Source organism: Alosa alosa, chromosome 10 (assembly GCF_017589495.1).
Source record: "Alosa alosa isolate M-15738 ecotype Scorff River chromosome 10, AALO_Geno_1.1, whole genome shotgun sequence".
In the NCBI taxonomy this organism is placed as follows: domain Eukaryota; kingdom Metazoa; phylum Chordata; class Actinopteri; order Clupeiformes; family Clupeidae; genus Alosa; species Alosa alosa.
The window spans coordinates 4,163,625-4,183,202 of record NC_063198.1 but is presented as its reverse complement, the minus strand read 5'-3'; the positions used below and the strand labels follow the sequence as shown (position 1 = coordinate 4,183,202).

The 19,578-nt window shown below is 42.9% G+C and overlaps 2 protein-coding genes across 2 annotated transcripts; one reads left to right on the top strand and one right to left on the bottom strand.

The window, feature by feature from the left end:
* Positions 1-1,840: 1,840 nt before the first annotated feature.
* Positions 1,841-7,711, top strand: gnat1 (guanine nucleotide binding protein (G protein), alpha transducing activity polypeptide 1). Its single transcript, XM_048254259.1, has 9 exons — positions 1,841-2,092; positions 3,301-3,343; positions 3,444-3,585; positions 4,049-4,206; positions 4,410-4,538; positions 5,757-5,886; positions 6,148-6,301; positions 6,474-6,700; positions 6,851-7,711. The coding sequence occupies exons 1-8, from the start codon at positions 1,987-1,989 to the stop codon at positions 6,662-6,664; spliced, it is 1,053 nt and encodes a 350-aa protein (XP_048110216.1). The 5' UTR covers positions 1,841-1,986; the 3' UTR covers positions 6,665-6,700; positions 6,851-7,711.
* Positions 7,712-9,407: 1,696 nt separating this feature from the next.
* Positions 9,408-19,261, bottom strand: edem1 (ER degradation enhancer, mannosidase alpha-like 1). Its single transcript, XM_048254257.1, has 12 exons — positions 18,651-19,261; positions 18,128-18,200; positions 17,619-17,722; positions 17,071-17,242; positions 15,300-15,483; positions 14,248-14,422; positions 13,846-13,966; positions 12,985-13,155; positions 12,579-12,652; positions 11,589-11,685; positions 11,170-11,346; positions 9,408-10,632 (listed from the first exon to the last, which is right to left on the bottom strand). The coding sequence occupies exons 1-12, from the start codon at positions 19,112-19,114 to the stop codon at positions 10,543-10,545; spliced, it is 1,902 nt and encodes a 633-aa protein (XP_048110214.1). The 5' UTR covers positions 19,115-19,261; the 3' UTR covers positions 9,408-10,542.
* Between the last annotated feature and the right edge of the window lie 317 nt (positions 19,262-19,578).

Sequence of the window (19,578 nt, the reverse complement as noted above, 5' to 3'; positions counted from 1 at the left end):
TAAGAATATTAATTTCATTTATTCAGAAATGGCAATAAAGATCAACATTAACTTTGAGTAGTTCACACAATGGTTGGAACTATGACCTCTATGCATGCCATAATCATGCATACTTGACTTGGTTTCTGGGAGATACATTGTTTTCACGTCCAGTGGCATACACTTCAATGACTAGTGTACTCCTGTACACTAGAGTTCCTTGAAAGAGATGAGAGTTAATTTCTATTTCCTTTGTGTCATAAACATCAGGCACTTGTAAACTTAGTCGTGCTAAGGATTCTTGTCCATTTAAAGATTGAGGTCAATGCGTTCTGTCTAAGCTGGTTAAGATCACACAGGTATACCCACATGGAAAATAGTCTTTGAATTGATCCCAGATGAGCGTGATGATGCAGAACAAAAACCTCCGGCAGCTCCTCCCAGGGCCCTCCCGCCTTCCAGGGAACTCCTATCTGTGAGAATTAGGGCTGAAACGCATGGTGGGCAATACATACTGTCATATATCACTGTTAAAAGGAATTATTCAATGAAAAGCCCCTTTAGGAGGTGAATTGGAGAACCAGGTGCCCTAATGTGAATTATGGGTGAAAGTGTGGAGTCTTAAGCTGATTTAATATCTTGGCTAAATCAATCTGCTAATTTAATACCATGGGCAAGACCTTAACTGCAAACATTCAATGCTCCCATATGCCACACAATGGCCATAATTTGTGCATAAGAATTTGGTTGTCATTGGCCCCAGGAGTTATTGATGTCATGATCGGTGCTTATGAGTCATGTGTGTACAGTATATCCAGACCTTCCCGTCCAGCACCCTCATCATCTCATTATGAACATGTAGGTCAATGATGTCTATTCGAGGTTGGCGTCTGCTTATGTTGAGGTCTGTGTATGTACAGGTGTTTTGCCAAGTCCAACAGATGAAGTGGACAAGTAGAGTGGAGGAAACCACACTCAGTGATGCTTCAATAGTGTTACATAAAAAAAGCCAAAACAGTGTACAAGGCCTTGGACAAAGGCTAAGCCTGACACAAGTCTATCTTCAGTGCCCTCAATTTGAAAACCAATGATGCATTACATCCTATTCTCTCATTTGAACCATCTCCAGCTGGATCTGGCAGTGATGGACCAGTGCCTAGGGACCCAGGCATCCAAATGGACCACCTGTAGGGTGAGAGTCTGATCAGGGGCCCCCACCACTTCACCCTGAGGTGATCCAATGGGGACTGTCCCTGTAGTTATTTCCTTACAACTTGCTCTGAGTAAAAGCATCAGCTAAAGATGAATGATGAAATAATAATCTCAAAAGTAACTCCATATACCCACATATCAATTATACACGACAGCCAGGGAATCAGTTATTAGTGGACTTGCATTTACCTCTGAATTATAACATTTCTATTGCACTATTCATATGAAGTTGACAATTAGATTTAAACAAATATACACAGTGTAATGTGACACTATGTATTGTGAAAGTGATTCTTCTTGCTCTGTGAAAGTATAAATGGCCAGTTGTGAATATATCTGTGCACGTTACTGTTGCTTTGTGGCTGGTGTTTCATGCAAACCATTTGCAGTCCTTTGTAGCATGTCCAAGTGAATGTGTCCACTCCTGGAAGAGTCTTTATAAAGGCCAGTGAGATGAGTAAAGGGCAGGATTAGGGCTGAGCCGCAGCTAGGACCTTCTGCTGAGGGCAGCAGATTCTCCTAAAGCTGAGAGGAGGTCACCTGTGCCCCTCCACGGGCACCACCACGGGAGGGGCCCTGTCCTTGCCTCTTATTGGCCTCCCGTGCCCAGGTGGTCAGCAAAACATCCAAAAGCCCTCTTAGAGAAAGGAGGACATTTACTCGGTCCATCAGTACCTACAGGCAGCGGTAGGCATCTGTGCGTGGCGTGGGGTCCAGGCTTGTGGAGCGTATTCCTCAGGTGATTCCGAGCTCGTCCAGGCCGACTCTTTAGGGCGCCTTTCTCGCTGAGTGGACATGGGGGCTGGAGGCAGTGCTGAGGACAAGCACTCCAGGGAGCTGGAGAAGAAGCTGAAGGAGGATGCCGACAAGGACGCCAGGACAGTCAAGCTGCTGCTGCTGGGTAAGGACAGGACTCACTGGGGACCCTCTCACCACCAGATGGGATGGACAGGGGTGGACGGGGATCCATGGCTCTTACCCAGACTAAAGACATGGGGAATTAAAAGCAAGAAAAGGGGATATGCAAAGAATGGGTAGTTCGTCTGTGTCAAGGGAAATTCATGGGAATTTTTGATCACTTAAGTTACCTTTGTCATGTGTATATGTCAGGTCTTTCAGTATGCAGCTGATGTTTCTAACTGATGTTTCTTGATGTTTTTTTTATTGACTGTAGCCTATAATGACACCTTATGGTGACACCCATCCTCATTTAATGACCAATTATGTTGAAATTCATCCTCCTTAAGTTGTTGCTGAGAAGGTCAGAGAGAGTTCGGGAGCACTTACATTGTTGGGTTAGCCAAAGGGTCAGTCCCAACTCTGAAGACACCTGCAGGGACGTGTTATGCACACAGATTTGATCAAGGATTTATAAAAAGGGATCTGCATCTCTGTCTATTTGGGTCAGGCATGGAGCGGGCAGCCCGTCACATTATCAGTGAGGGGCTTAGGACAGGAGTAATGAGATCCAAGCCTCTTACAGTGATCCTCTCAAGAGGGAGCAAATAATACAGGGAGGGAGAAAGGCCAAGAGAAGGGAGTGCTAGATGAATAATGAAAAAAAAGGATTGTGAATAAGAAAGAAAGACCAATTTTCTTGCTTGTGGTCCCCAAATGAATCCCTAGTCAAATTATGCAACCGAGGGGGAAGCAAAATCTACTCCATAAAATACTCACTTCACCTTCCCATTCAGAGTTTGTGTGTGTGTGTGTGTGTGTGTGGGGGGTTAGAAAAATAAAATATTTCTCTAGATATTTCACTTACTTTAGAGATGTGTATGTTTGTTTATTTAGTGCATGTCAATAGCAACTAAAAATGACCTCAAGACAATTTTCAGAGCCCAAAGCCTGAATCCCCTTAGCCTAGATCAAACATGTATTGTGTTTATCCTATACGAGTATCCAGTATGGATAATGTTTATGCAATATTGCATTGCCTCTGCCTCAATAAGTACAGGATATGATGTAATTTGAGTGTGGTCAACAAATGTGTTGATGACTTTGAGACAGGCTGCTTTTCCCAAGAAAATGCCCAATCCTCTCATCAGAAAGCTTGCCCAGTAAGAGCTATTCTAATACTGATGCCCCATCCTGTCTTCTCATCATTAGGTGCTGGTGAATCAGGCAAGAGCACCATTGTCAAACAGATGAAGTGAGTGTGTTTCAAATATTGTTTATCTCCCAAATACTGATCGACACTCTCTGATGTCACTGTAACTCCTTGCGCTCGTGTATCCGTCTGTATCCAACAGAATTATCCACAAAGATGGTTACTCCCTGGAAGAGTGCTTGGAGTTCATTGTCATCATCTACAGCAACACGCTACAGTCCATCATGGCCGTTGTGAAGGCCATGAACACCCTCAACATCGGCTATGGAGACACTGCAGCAGCAGTAAGTCTTCAATAGGCTCCCTGGCTAAAGCATGGGATGGCTAAAGCATCCCTGGCTAAAGCATGCTCTAACACAGAAAAACAAAGTGTGTGTGTGTGTGAGGGGGAATAAAACTCCAGAAACTGTAACAGCTATGAAAAGTTTAGATAGTTGACTTACTTTAGAGATTTGTATGTTTGTTTATTTAGTGCATGTCAATAGCAACTAAAAATGATCTCAAGACAATTTTCAGCCCAAAGCCTGAATCCCCTTAGCCTAGATCAAACATGTATTGTGTTTATCCTATATGAGTGATAAACCGTGCAACATTCATATTTCCATGTTGAATACATTGCGGTTCAAGAGTGGTAAACACCAAGTAAACATAACTCCACCTAACAACACTGACAATACCACTATCCATCATCACAGTAATTTCCCCTGTTTGTGTCTGATGTTCCTGTGTACTTTTGTGTGATTGCAGGATGATGCCAGGAAGCTGATGCACTTGGCTGACACCATTGAGGAGGGAACAATGCCTAAGGAGATGGCCGATATCATCTTGAGGCTCTGGAAGGACACTGGGATCCAGGCATGCTTCGACAGGGCATCTGAGTACCAACTGAACGACTCTGCTGGATAGTAGGTTTTTCAATGCCTCTTAGCCAAATGTGGCAAAAAACAAATCAGATTTGTATTTTGGTAAATGGACAAATCACAAAATGCCGTTAGATATTTGAAGAATCTATTTATATTGATGAAGTTAGAGACAAAATGACACTTTATTCAACCTGGATACAAAAAATACATAGTAATTGTTTTCTCTATCTCTCTCTCTCTCTCAGCTACCTAAATGACCTGGAGCGGTTAGTGCAGCCTGGCTATGTTCCCACTGAGCAGGATGTGCTGCGTTCTCGAGTAAAGACCACTGGTATCATTGAGACCACGTTCTCCTTCAAGGACCTTCATTTCAGGCAAGGCATCATGACATCATCACGACTTTGTCCATGCCATGATCCAGGGGGGTTCACCAAAACAAGAAAACATAATAAAAAAAAAAAACTAAAAAAAACAAAGCTAAACATATATATTAGGGCTGTCAATAGATTAAAAAATGTAATCCAATTAATTACATACATACTATTAATTTAATCTTAAGGAATCGCATATGTCATTTTTGCTGTGAAAGTATTTTAAATATATAAAATCAAATGAATCATTGAATAATCAGCATTAGTGACATTAAAGTTCTAAAACTCTTTTATTATTTTTACTAACTATTATTATGACCAAATAATGGCCATAATAATCTATGATATAACCTAATATGCTGAGGAAATAAATTCAAAAGTGCTTCGGGAAGAAGTTTTTTTTTCACATACAAGGCATTTCAGGCCACAGATATATCCTAGAGCAGTGGTTTTCAAAGTGGGGGCCGTGAGGGGGTGCCAGGGGGTCCTCAGCAAGTTGGATACATTTGAAACATTTAAAATATACTATGAGGGTTGTTATACAATGCCATTATAATAATGTGACGCATATCTGAACATATTTCCCATGATAATGACTGGGAATAATAGTAGAGTGATGGCTCTCATATAGCAGAAAGCCCCAAATAACATTTTTACACACTGTATGCTCCATCGCGATGTGGTTGTGGCTAAAATAATTATTAGATTAGCTTAACGTATTTTTACATTTGCCGTAGTATTGTCGATGGGTTTAATTAATAAAACATCAAGGGGTCCTTGGCCAGAACCTAGTGGTATTTGGGGGCCTTGTCGTGGAAAAGTTTGGGAACCCCTGTCCTAGGGGACACAATGAAAATAAATTAACACTCCCCTCAATGTCAACATATTGCTTTGCATTGATGTGTGACTTCAGAGTTGACGAACTCCGGTGATATGCAAATTCCTTTCTGCAGACATTGCAGAGGACTTTATTTTTATCAACACCATCAGGCCGTTTTTTAAAAGTAAATGTTCCAAACAATGATCTAGGCAGCACATTTTCTTCTCTCTCCTTTATTTTCCAGAACGGCTTGGAGTCAAAGGCCATACGGAATCGATTCATCTGTGCTATTTTTTTGACAGCCCTAATACATATATCTATATAAATGTTAATATTTACATTCATGTACTCACTTACACTAGTAACATCCCTCTCTGCTCCTCCTCCTCTTCCTCCTGCAGGATGTTTGATGTGGGTGGCCAGCGCTCGGAGAGGAAGAAGTGGATCCACTGCTTCGAAGGTGTGACCTGCATCATCTTCATTGCTGCTCTCAGTGCTTACGACATGGTGCTGGTGGAGGATGATGAAGTGGTGAGAGTGCCTGCCTATTCCCTAGTGGCTAGATCAGGGACCGAGAGAGGACCGTGTTAGTATAAATACAGTATTTGTGCCAAGCCGTTCGTTGAGAGAATCTCGAGTAGGTTCAATATTCCATCACATCACAACTGCTATTGCAATCCTATAGCCAATTTCAAGAGACCTATGAAATGTGTTCTTGAAATATGTGAATGGTCTTAAACCCTTGCCTCCTGTAACCTACTGGTTCCCTTTTGTCTGTGTCTTCTCCCAAAGAACCGAATGCACGAATCCCTCCACCTGTTCAACAGTATTTGCAACCACCGTTACTTTGCCGCCACCTCCATTGTACTCTTTCTGAACAAGAAAGATGTCTTCGTGGAGAAGATCAAGAAGTCCCATCTCAGCATGTGCTTCCCTGAGTATGATGGTAAGGTATTTTGAATGGCTACCACCTACACTGTGTACTAACATAAAACACTCCTCAAGTACAAGTTTGGTACAAGGTGTGTCATGGAATACTTCCTACACATTTTCAATGGCACTCAAAATTCAACTCGACTTTCATTTCAAGATGATGAACTTGATGCTTTTACCTACAGGTCCCAATACCTTTGAGGATGCTGGTAACTACATCAAGATGCAGTTCCTGGACCTCAACCTGCGGCGAGACATCAAGGAGATCTACTCCCACATGACCTGCGCCACAGACACACAGAACGTCAAGTTTGTGTTTGATGCCGTCACCGACATCATCATCAAAGAGAACCTCAAGGATTGCGGTCTCTTCTAAAGAGGGACAGACCCTTGGCAGGCAGGAGAGATGCAGGTAAACACCTGTCTTCCTGTTCCCCTATCGGGCCAAAGTCGTGTATGACTAATATCCAGCATATTGAACAAATCATTGAAATATTACCCTTGTATGAAGTTTCCTTAATGGAGAAGAGGTTCAAAACTGTTGCTCTTATTTTCCTGTTAGGTAACATCATGTGAACCCCTCCTGCGACACACTTCCTTACCCATCTCCTTCAGAAGTCAGAAGACAACCCCAACCCCCAGATACACACACGTGCATACACATACACAAACACAACCATGAGCCCAACCAAACTCTAAAAAGAAGAAAAAGAAATCTGCTTTCTGTCCAGGTGTGTGACTGTAAGGATGTATTTGTACCATGATACCAAGAGACGGAGAGGTAGCGTCAAATGAAACATTTTTACTGGTCACCTGTAGTCCAGAAAGCAGTGCTGCAGGTCCCTCATAGACTATGGAATGGTATGTATAGAGCATTTTCAGGAGTGCATGTATGTGATAGGTGCTCAAATTATATGGCAATTGTATGAAATGTTTGACTGGGTCTGATTAATCCAGGAGATCGTGTAGCTACACATGGCCAAATTACCGGATCAACACCTGCACATGCACTTCAATTTGTAATCTGTTGGAGAGATGGTGAAGTCGATTTAAGCAGTAAAAAAAAAACTAAATACAAGCTCCCTGCCATTGATACCACACTACAGAATGATGCATGCATGGCAGTACACAGTAGTGTAGCTTGACAGAGAGAAAAAGAAAGAACTATAGCCACAAAACATCAACCATAAATAGAGGCCCAAGCTACTGCTTTATAATGCTATTTTTCTGTAACTTGTTTCTAACATACCGCACCAATGAATTGTGGAAGTTATGGGGCACCGTCTGGCGAGAAGAACTGAAGTGTTTATTCTGCTGTAGCTCAAACTCGCCTCTGAGATGCAGAAGTCAACCAACAGCACTCCGTTATGCAGAGATTTTCTGTACTTGAAAGTTGTCTAATAAAGCTTCTGTAGGCACCCCAGCCTTTTCCCAGTGTCGGTTCTGAAGTTAGACTAAGAGGATATTAGAGAAGCCATCATTCAGGTAGGTCAGTTTTGTACTTACTCATCACGACTAGACAACACATTGCAAGTACACACGCACAACTGCAGAACAACAATAAATCAGATTAGTTTATTGCAAGACTTCATACTTCTGGACATACAGTATGTCCTTCAATGTACATGAGTTACCCAAAGCATGCATATTAAAATGATGCTCAACCACACAGCTGGTTAGTGAAAAGGGCACATGAATACTCAAAAAATAAATTTTAACTTGTCATTTAGCCTATGATCAGAATGGTGAAATGAGACAGAACAAGGACAGACAGTCAAGCAAATCACTATCCAATGACATCCTCGAGTACTTATTTAAAACAAACACATCCTGACTTACGTCAGTCCCTGAGTTTCCTCTCTCTGATGTGCAAAACCAGTTTGCTTTGCTAACGGCCAAAGAGGCAGAATTTGTTTCGACACAGCTTGTCCGCAGCTCCTGCTTTTGCACCTGATCGCTGCAAGCACACAAATACACCAGCATGAACCTTTCACCTAATTGGTTTAGCCAAAAAAATATCATATGACATCATCTCAAGAGGAAGCGCAATCATTTGGAGCTGGGTGAAGGGTTAGCATGAGGTATCTTGCATTTTACAATGCAAAGTGAATAACATTTCTTTAATGAGAGGACAATTATGGAGAGCAAGTGAACTGTATAATCTATGGTAAATACAAATGTCTGTTAAAAAGGTTGTTTTAAAAAAACAAACAAAAAAAAAAAAAAAAAAAAAACACACACACCATAACTCAAACATCCAGATAATGTTTCCACTCTTGCACTTACAATCATTTAGCCATTTTTATTCAAAGAATAGTCATCAATAGTTGAAATAGTCAATGTACACTAAGAAAACAATTACCCAACTTGTTTTGCAGCCTTCATATTTAAGACAGTTGTTTGTTTCAGAAAACAGCACTCATGGACCATTCAAATCACTGACAGGCAAACTTCAGGGAAAGCGAGTGGGAAGAACCACAACTACATTTTTTGCACCAAAAGAAATATTGCAGATATCGCAAGTCATCAATTGAAGGAAGAAAAAAGATCTGTTGTTTTTTTTACACCTTGTCATGGTTTTACCTCTAAAGTCACAGAGCCTTGTTAAGAGCCCCAGCTTGCAGGTTTGCCTACCAGTAGTCTCTAGTACACTACAGTCACTACATGAGAGAAAGGCACCATTTACTAGGTCTGGTCCGTTAGATTGAGAGAACACACACACACACACACACACACACACACACACACATTACAATCAAAACACCAAATCTACAGGCACAGTCAATGAGGTGGTTGTGCAGTTAACATTACTGTAGGAGGCACTGTGCTATGTGTTGTCATGTGACATACTGTACAGCCATCTGCCATCAGAAAATACTTTAGCTGGAAATAGGATGCATAGCATTAATGCACTTAGCATGGCTTTCAATAACCTTTCCCTGGGATAGCATTGCTACCAGTCCCAAAGACCCACCTATGCCTCAAACACCGGCATCTGTGACCAAAACTCACAGAGCGACAATACAGTGAAATAATGTTACACACCACAATAAGAATGGCCCAAAAATGACCTTTGTGGAGAACAAAATCAAAGACAGAAACAAAATTAAAGACCCCCCAAGAGACAAATATTTGTGAAGAGAGAACACTTCACCAATATGGACATCTGAGGTCTGCTATAGCAAGATGGTTTGAATAACGCTCATAACAACCATCTCTCTGGAGAATTGGAAGACTATAACTGCCCGGATAAATAGTTGTGCAGCACAGGCATCTGTGTCGTACCTGTGACTTCACACACTGACTGCAGTCTGTGTGGATGCCCATCCAGCAATCACTGTGTGGGACTTTAAACAGGTGTTTTTGTTTTGTTTGCTTTGTTTTCATGACTTACTTCCCTTGTGCTTCCTGAGTGATAAAGGAATTCCTAACAATCACTGTCAACACCTCAAAAGTTTCCAAATCAATGTTAATCCCTAACATAGACAACACACGAGTAGCTACAAGTCCTCAAATGGCTATACAATTAAGATGATGAAGAAAGGTTTGGCTATATACTGCATGTCACTGAAGACAGTCCTGAACAACACACTGAAGCAGTTGGAATAAGGCTGGAATTACTGTCAGGCATTCTTATGCCAAATACTATTAGGCCCCAAAGAAATGGCACAGAAAAGTCCTTACATGGAGTCTCCCCACCACACCCCATGTTTTGTCCATGTTCAGACACGTTGTCCATGTTGGCTACAACACAAAAAAAAAAAAATGCAGCCTTGCACAAAGTGAGTCCTGTGTTTCATCATGTAGCTGTGTAGTTTGGTGCAAAATGTTTGCTTTGCATTGCACATCATTACCTCCTGCACATCTCCCATACCAGTTCCTCTGGCACAAATACCTTCCAGAGAAGGCTTGGCAAAACAACCTGCTGAGTCCCAGGTTGAGTGTGTCCTGTTGTAGGCTGAATTCTTCCAGAAGGGAAGTTTAAAATGAAAAAAGAAAAAGGTCTGATTTTTAGTGCATGTCTCCCCTGAAATAACAAAACATCGCTAAAACACAACAAAACAAAACAAAAATGATTTTCTCAGATATGTGTGTCCTGTGTAGTTTGTTATAAAATATATTAGTTTCTCGTAAAAAAAGGGGTGAGGAAAAAGTCGAGGTATAACAAAACAAGTGTTTCTCAGGTCATGATGAGTTCTCCTGAAGAGTCAAAAGGCAGCTGCAGCAGAGATGAAGGTGGGCTTCGGTGGGGCATTAGGACAGGCCAACCATGTGGTCGATCTGCCTCATGTAGATGCTTTTGAGAGGCAGGCTGAAGCGTCGTTCTTCAGGGATCCGGTCGCACTGTTAGTACAGACACAAGTCACTTACTCACACAAAATCCAGCGATAATACTGGTACGAGTCATGCTCCAGTCTGAGCCCTTTCAAAACAGAGGACATTATGACCTCAACCTTTACACAGTACACAAGAACCTTTTCCCACTTAGAGGAGCTCATGGGGATGAGGGTGCAAGACAAGGGTGAACCAAAATGTACAATAGCTCCCATTACAGTCAGTGTTCAAATCTATGACCTTTAAGGGTGTGTACTTTGCTGCTGCTGATGCGCTAGGGTTTGTTGGGTTTGTTGGTGTTCTGGGTGATGGGGTTTGTGGGGTTTGTTGGTGTTCTGGGTGATGGGGTTTGTTGGTGTTCTGGGTGATGGGGTTTGTTGGGTTTGGTGGTGTTCTGGATGATGGGGTTTGTTGGGGTTTTTTTGTGTTCTGGGTGATACGGACAACCGGCACATCCGGGAACTTTGTATGTGCTGTATGTGTAGTGTTTGTTTGCAAAAGTGGCACTTGCACTGACCAGTTTACGTCATGGTGCGGGGGACTCACATTGCTGGTGTTGGCAGGGTGATGATGGTCAGGCTCTTCGTCACAAGGCTCATCAGAGGACTGCAGGTGGCTCCAGGTGCGCTCGCGGAAGCGCGGCTCGATGGGCACCACGTGGCCCTCTGTGGTGAAGATGTAGCGGCTCTCTGAGTCGTGCAGTGGGTTGTCCTCATCAAAGAGCTGAGGGGCCAAGACATCAATCACAGCCTGACACACATGCAACACCTCCCTCACTCCGTATGGAATGGAATCCAATCCATACATCACTCTTTTGTACAACTCTGTAGATTCCCTAGGAGTTATGTTTGCTCTTGAACACTTCACAGGCTTCTCATATTCGAGTACAGTTATTCTGCGTACCCAAAGGTCAGTGACAGATAGGCAGGATGCTGGATAGACCATAGATGAGGCTGAGCACTGACCAGGTAAAGGTATTTGCAGGTCTCACTGAGGAAGAAGCTCTCCATGCGGTCCTCTTTGGATTTGTCCACCACGTGGTGCAGAGTAGCATAGCCACACCTGTATGAGGATGTCAGAAGTACAGTTAAAGGAGAATTCCGGTGTGATATTAACCTAAAGTGTGTTGAAACATGATACCGAGTCGTATACGTATGTCTCATAGCTCATCTCGGCTTGTCCCCTGCACTCCGAAATCTGGCGCTATTTAGCCGATGCTACCAACAGCTTTTTCAATGGGGGTGCCTCAGCACTAGCCATGCAAATAAATCACTGTTTTACACCATTTACGAGGCTCAAAGTATCTCCACACTTCATTGGTAGACTTCCGAGGGCCCTGACATTTAAAACGAGACATTGAGAACTTTGAAAAGGCACTGGTAGTTTATTTACAAGACGATTTATACAGACAGTACCTTAAGGAAGTTTACCGTTCGCAGCCATCTTGAATTTAGTCCGCGAAGTAAATTAATGGCGGTACAAATGAACAGGTATGATAAAGGATCAGATTCCAAAAATAATTCTGTGGAAATGCATGGATTCCAGTTGGATTCCAGGTCTGGCCACGAATAACATAATGGCCCAACTCGAGGGGCGGCACCAAGCGTGCATTTGAAAATCTCACTGCATGCAATTGGATAACACAATACGACCAATGTTTACTGACTGATTCCGGACTTTGACGCAATTGGATAACACTACGACTGTCATCTGTTTAGCTTGCCTCTGGCCCGCCTATATCAGATACACCGACGTGATTGGCCACCCACGATACAAGTGGCAAAAGTAACGTGCATCATTACTCATTGCCAGAATGTCTCACAGAGACAATTCAAAATGTGTTCTTGCAAGAACTCTGGAGTTCCCAGGGTATGCTGCACACATAAATAAGCAATTTATGGAGAACAAATCAGCACTTTCACTAAAAAGGATGTGCTTATAAAAAATAAACTCACTTGACTTTGGTATTCTTTTCAAGGCTTTGGAGGATATCCATTCCTACATGCAAGTAAAAGGGGTTCTTTGTTGCCTGCATTAAGAAGAGAATGAGCATTTTATGAACAACAGTGAAAGCTATAAATAGCTACAGAACTTAGGTTCAGTGCCTAAATGTCAAAAGATATTGTTTTTTCCTTCTTCCCCAGTAAATGACAGCCAGGAAATATCTTTGCAGTTATGCACGGCAGAACAACTCCACCCACTTTAAACAGGTCTGTCTTAAGGAAATTCAACAAGGATATGCAACGGCAGATAAGGAGGCCCTAGTCAGTCATCATGACTCAACTCTAGAATGTTGCCATACGTGTTGGAGAGGTGAGTGTTCCGTTTAGGGGAGGGAAGGTGACGGATGTGGAGGCTTACCTGGTAGAGCAGGTAGGTGGACTCCACCAACTCAGGCCGGAGGGGGTAGAAAAGCACGTCGGGGGCTTGCAGCTGCCAGTTGTACCGTTCTGGTAGTGCTCCGAAGCGCTTCCAGATGGCGTAATAGAAGGCATGCAAGCAGATGGCATTTTCCACATCACCATTCAACACCTGCAAATAGTAAACATCTTACAATATAAAGAGGTAGACTAGCCTACAAGTGTTTACAGATAAGGAAGGCAAACACTATTCTTTTGAAACCATTTTTTCCATAGGTTATGGCTTATGCAGACTACATGATTTCAGCCCGATTTTGGCACTATTTTGTCGTAGCCGACAAATTTCCAGTGTCATGCCCGAATATGAAAGGTCAGGAACGACATCGAAGGAGGAACGCGTCCTGTAATGTGACATATTCAATATCCCCCGATTTATTGTCTGCAACATTCCACGACTCCACGACCAAAAGTCTAGCATGTTAGATTTTTTGAGGAATATCCTACGTGTTGACACCATATACTGTATAGATTAACACCGACACTACGCGACGACACGCAATGAGTAGGCTACATGATCTTGTAATGTGGCCAATCTCCTGACCAAGATGCGGCAAGATTTTATGGTTCTCGGATCACCTAGTCAGACATGGTCAATCGTAAGTCCATTGTGGAAGACAAAAAAAATTGTATTCTGCATAGGCCATATTCAGTAACTTCACAAAAACTACTAAGTCAGATTATTGTAGTATTCTTCGTACCCAAGATCAAATTTTAACGTGAGGAGTGTTTTGTTTACATTGAGTAAAGGAGTGAAAAGAAGCAGAGAAAGGGCGAAGAGTTGAAGAGGTGCAGCTGTGCCCACCTGAAGGCCTGGGAAGAAGGCCTGTAGGGAGTCGATCCAGGTGTTCATGATCTGGCCGTTGAACATGTTCACATTGACGTATAGAGGCGGGTCCCCCTCCCCCTCATTGCACGCTTCCCTCCTGCAGAAATGCATGTGTCGTCATGGAACTTAACTCCACACTCTGAAGCGCTGTGGAGACCGGAGCCGAATGACGAAAGCGGAGTGCGCCGCACTCATGTCGGCACTGGTGTCCACAGCTCTTAACTCTGATCATGTGAATGCCCAGGAAGGCACTACATGCTTCATGCTTTCAAAAGGTTTCACACACACACACACACACACCCACACCCACACACACGCAAGAGAACAAACTAATGCCATCTCCCAGTGTGCCTTGCCCTGTGTGTCTGACTGACTCACCCCCTCCTGAGGTGGCTCTGAATACTCTCGTAGGCTGCGCTGAACATGCGGTAGTCCTCCTTCTCCCCAAACAGGATGTAGGACTTGAGCAGGTACTCATAGAAGGAGTCCATCCCGGCCCCCAAGCCACTCTGCTTGCTGACCCACTGGCCTGTCTGGATATTCACCACATTACCTGAGGAAAGAAGGGAGAACAAGTTGGAGGACACAGATGACTGACAGTAAGAGTAGTGAACACATGGGGAAAGTACATTGGAGATATAGATAAAAGAAACTCTTGAATGAACCCGTCAAGCATTGTGGAGCACATCCAACATCTTAGACACTTTCTAATAAAATGACTACCACCACTATATGAAATGTCTATGCAAAAGTGAAGAATCACCTGGGAGGTCATGTGTGCTACGTTTGTGCAGGTCAATGGATAATGGGAATTTAAGGAGAAATCCGGTAGACTGGGTGACCCCAGCCTGATCTGCCAGCGATTTCTTTTTCGCCCTGCAGCTGGAAACCTGTGTATCTTTTTCTGCTGCTTCTGTTACAATTTTGCCGGGACCAGTCACAAGCTGGCTTATCCACCTGGCTCACTATTGGCAGGTTCAATGACGATAGCGGGAGAGCCTGGAGTTTTCGCGTCGCTCTGCAAACGTCACCCGGTTCATTGGTCAGATTGGTGAATGACTATCCAATTGCGTATAGAGTCATTTGAACTATGCCCGTTAATCATGCCTCTTGTGTAGTAGAAAATACATAGCGTACTCCCCAGACCAATGTTCAATCTTAAAAGATTGAGCTTGGTCTGGTGAAAGCCAGACTAGTATATTGTAGTTTGAGTAGTTCGTTTTTACCAAAACTCAACTCTGTTTTAGTAAGTTACATGCAAATGAAACTCATCAGAGTAGACATTTGAGGTTAAGTGAAAAAAGAACATGTTTCACACCAACTGAACCACACGGTTTCACTTCAGTTTACTGGCAATGCTCCCCTAGGGATGTAGCCCAGACCGATTAAAAGTGTTTGCAAACAAGTGTAATCCTGGAGCGCTCCCTTACCCAGCAGGCCTGTTTCATTGCTCCTCAGGCTCCAGAGCGCACGCACTGCCCGCCTGGCCACCCACTCAAAGGTGGAGTCTCCGATCAGGCGACTGAGGATGCCAAACTCTACCAGCAAAGACCCCGCTCCTGCAGTGCACGTCTCGTTCACGCTGTCGGGGGGAACGCCCTTCTTCAGGTTCACCTGCAGCCACAACCCCACAAACACATCATTTTATTATAGAGCCACCAGATCATTGTGAGATTTCTACACTTACTGAATGCTTTGGACAAACATCCTAACCTGACTCCGCCAGATGGATGCTTCGCATTTGCTCTGCATGTCCATCTGGGAACTTTCCGTTGGAAAACTTTTGGGAAGGGGCGGAAATACTGGTTAGCTGATTGGATAAACCATCTGTCGATTACCACCTATGTTGGTTATCGACGGGCCAAATCAACCAATTAGATGAACAAAGTATTGTTCTAATGCCTTCGTTTAACATACAATTAAGTTAGGTAACGTAACTAACGTTAACATTTTTTAACTTACCATTCGTATGTGACATGAACCTAATCAACGACAATTCACCCTTCGCTAAGCCACACCCGAAAACCGCCACAGGCCAATCGTAGCTTAGCAACCCGTCACTAGGCACGGGAGGTCTGATAAGCTTTTCGAGTTTTGCCATGTTAACCTGTGGAGACTGAAGGCCTGTGGGTCATGAAGGGCACTTATTTGGATGTGTGGTGCCCTAACCCACGTAAAGACACAGTAAAATAACATGCTACACTATAGAAACATGATATAATTGGGAACTATAAAAATGGCATATTGCATGATATTTCCATAACGAGAGATACACGCTTCACGATAACGGCAAGAAGTTGTTAACAGACGTTCACCAAGATGTATAGCCCATCAGCAATCTATTAAAAATAACACCTATTTGAAGTACCGTTCATGATATGTTGTCAAATATTGAAGTTGTGGGAAGTACATAGCTTAAATGGTATGTTTCTTTCATCCCCCATGCCTGTTCCATTCATTCTGGCTAAGAGAGTCGAATAAAAAAAAACGCACGTTCGACTTCTGCTTAAATAACTCAACTGACATTCCAACTGTATTTGACAGAGGACAGATGTAAGTTGCTAGTGACAAAATATTAGCTTCCAGTGTGGTACGATGTCTTTGTAAATTACATTTCATTGAAAAGTCCCGGTTCTCCCCCTATGTAATAGACGTGCAGGGTGCTAAAGCTTGAAAGTTTTCACGGTAGGCCCTACACTTCTGAAGAAAGTATATTCCTCCATTATGAACTGGAATAGGCCGTGGAGGATGTCTGTGTCGTTCATTCCTCCCAGCTGCATGGCTGAGACTCATAGCTTCACAGCTTACCCAGGAATACTTTCTAATTTGAATAAAACTTGCGCGATAGCTATGCTCATCTCATCTGTGGATGCTGTCATGTTGTTCATTGCGTCACACCTAAACCCGCCTCAAAACCAACGCTGATTGGCCGTTCGTTTGGTGAACTGCTCCAAATTTTCTCTATCGGAAAGTTGCCAGACTGATCTGTGAGTGAAACCCTGAAGCTCGTGAGATCAGGATGGTCTCACGAGGCTACAAACATCCTAGTTCAGCTTTGGGAATATAAAATGACAGAGGAATCTTAGTGTACTACGGCGTAACAGCTTTACATTAAAACATTACAAAGTCAAACAGAGATCCACGGTGGAAATCTACTGGTTGCAGTCAGTACAGATAGAGCTCTGTGCTGCAGGTGTGTACCCGGGGATAGGGGATGCCTGTGCCAGTGTTCTCAAAGGCTGGAAGCAGTCGCACAGCCAGATCATGGGCCATATGCAGGAGCTCGTTGTCGTAGTCCTCCAGGCTCACATCTCCAAAGGGGTGGTGTGGGTCTGTCAGGAGGATGTGAGCTGAGATCAGACTGCCCAGAATCCTACGGGTAGAGAGTAGAAGGAGAAAGGCCAACATGACATTAGCTATAATTGTAATTCCTGCACAGGTAAACAAATTGGAGTGAGTGTGTGTTGCATATCACTGGTCTCCGAAGTGCTCGGTCATCTGATATGAAGCTTGGAAATGAGACTTGTGTACAGAGTGGAACTAAAGTGTCAGAACTATGGTTTATAGATGGCAAGTGCATTCCTTCTTGCAACATGCAGTGATCTAAATAATTTCGCCAGTAAAATGCCATTTAAACAAAGCCTTCACTAATGACCTCAGAAATTAAGTTAAGTCACCTGAACGCTGCAAGAGAAAAACAATCAAACATGATGATAGAGCTACTGGTTAGATGAGAAATAATGTTCAACCTTATGTTGGCCTCAAACACTTGCACAGTTGAGTCTTTGTCGAAGGACACAGTGTCAATCACCAGTTTGACAGCTTTGTGGAACTCGGACACATTTCCAAGAATCTAGGGGGAAAGGCATGGCTGAATGTCCTTACTGGCATTATACCCATCACTTCCAATATTATACCTATGTGCAGGACCTTGATGCAACATCGCCCTGATCAGCCACATAAGTAAGAGACATCAGAGGCTTTCAGAAGGCCTGTGCATTTAATACGGAGTTATAGGATATCCCAGTAGCCTAGTTGCGCTCAGTTTTATCAGCCAACATCTAACTTTAAGATAGAGCTAAAAATACTCATCAGCATGCCACACTTCTGTATTGCCAGATAGGAAACATAGAAATCAAGTTCGAGTTTTCTTTCAATTGTATTGCTGCAGATTTATTTTAGATTATAATAAGCATGTTAATCTGCATGGGGTACTTATCTACAGTACAACAATCATACGAAAACAAGAATCACCTACCAGCAACGTATCCAATGTATCAATAAGGGTCAAAGAGTAGTTTCCCAGAACATCGTTGATGTTGATGTTGGACCTGAAAAAAGCGTCTCATCAGCAACACACACACACTCATTTAATTGTTGGGGGAAACTTGTTTGACCGCTTGGTCAGACTGACAACCAAGTGATTGATTTAAATCAGGGGACACAATGGAGGAAATCTGTAAATTACTATGCAGGTCTACATCACACCACACTTTACATTCTAGGGAAGCTAACTTACCTATCCTAGCTATCCTGGCTAGGAATCTAACGTTAAAGCTACAATTGCAGCTTTATAGCTAAAAACCTCTCGGTTACTTATAACGTTAAATACCAAATAATCTCAAAAAATACATGAGGCTAGCTAGCAGCTAGTATTCACGAAGTATCTAGCGCTACAGAGGCAGAGCCAGGTAATTAGCTGCCCATAATCAATAGCCAAGAAGCTAATCTAATCGGCTAACCATGCGCCGATACAATATTCCGTTCAGGTAAAGACTTACGGGTTGAAAACATCAGGTCCCCTTCCTTGACAGTCAATCGGATTAAGTTCATCTGCTGGAAATGCATATTTCATGTAATTGTCATATCCATAGTAGAACATGTCTTTTGCTAAACCTTTCATTTCGGCCTTGAGAGTGTCCGGGAAGGAGCTATACTTCCTATCATATTCGTCTCTGCCATCTTCAAAGAAACTAAGATAAGATTTTTTGGGAGAATTTTCTCCAACCTTCGAGCAGGTCTTCCCTAGATTATCCAGAGTGTCATACGTCTTCTGTGACCATGTATTGGTCATTGAGGATGTTCTGTCGCCATCCCTCAGAAGTTCGATTTTGTGCAAATTAAAATTGAATTTGATGGGGAAGTTAAACCCCCAGCTAGGTCCCAACCCAAACGCGAGCCATAAAACACAACTGAGAGCCAGTCTTAAGAAAAGCAAACCCAGCACTATTGACCTCCATTGCATCTTTGCCTGAAGTCCACATTAAAACTCATAATTTACTTCGAGTAACACTGTACCTAGCTACAAGCTCGCAGATTGTAGTTTTCTCAACACCACATCCTGTCAACAAACCAGCCTCTCCCAATGTACCCACGTTCATTGGTTGAGACGTTGAGTAGTCAAACCTGGCCCAGGGATTGGCGGTTTTGAGTGTCGATTCATGACAAGCCTTTAACTGTGGCGCTCTGAAAAGTTGTCGTGGCATGTAGTTCTTCAAAGAAATGACTGAACCTCTAAGCCAATGAAAAAGCCACAAGTGTGTCTGATAAGAATGAAGACGACTGAATAGTTTTCAGTGGCCCAATGATATGAAAATACTGCAACTGTAATTTTAATGTATGATGAGCAGCAACTCTTCAAACAGAATATTTACACAAAAATTCTCAATCGCGGAAGTTGACATTGTGTAGCCTAGTTTCAATTAAAGC

Excerpts from the sequence above, each read along its gene's own strand:
- gnat1 (XM_048254259.1), top strand. The coding sequence starts at position 1,987 with ATGGGGGCTGGAGGCAGTGCTGAGGACAAGCACTCCAGGGAGCTGGAG. Across the intron at positions 2,093-3,300 it reads AGTCAAGCTGCTGCTGCTGG|GTGCTGGTGAATCAGGCAAG; the intron begins GTAAGGACAGGA and ends TCTCATCATTAG. Across the intron at positions 4,207-4,409 it reads CTGAACGACTCTGCTGGATA|CTACCTAAATGACCTGGAGC; the intron begins GTAGGTTTTTCA and ends TCTCTCTCTCAG.
- edem1 (XM_048254257.1), bottom strand. The coding sequence starts at position 19,114 with ATGCAATGGAGGTCAATAGTGCTGGGTTTGCTTTTCTTAAGACTGGCT. Across the intron at positions 13,967-14,247 it reads CAGAGCCACCTCAGGAGGGG|GAGGGAAGCGTGCAATGAGG; the intron begins GTGAGTCAGTCA and ends GCATTTCTGCAG. Across the intron at positions 12,653-12,984 it reads CCACCTACCTGCTCTACCAG|GCAACAAAGAACCCCTTTTA; the intron begins GTAAGCCTCCAC and ends TTCTTAATGCAG.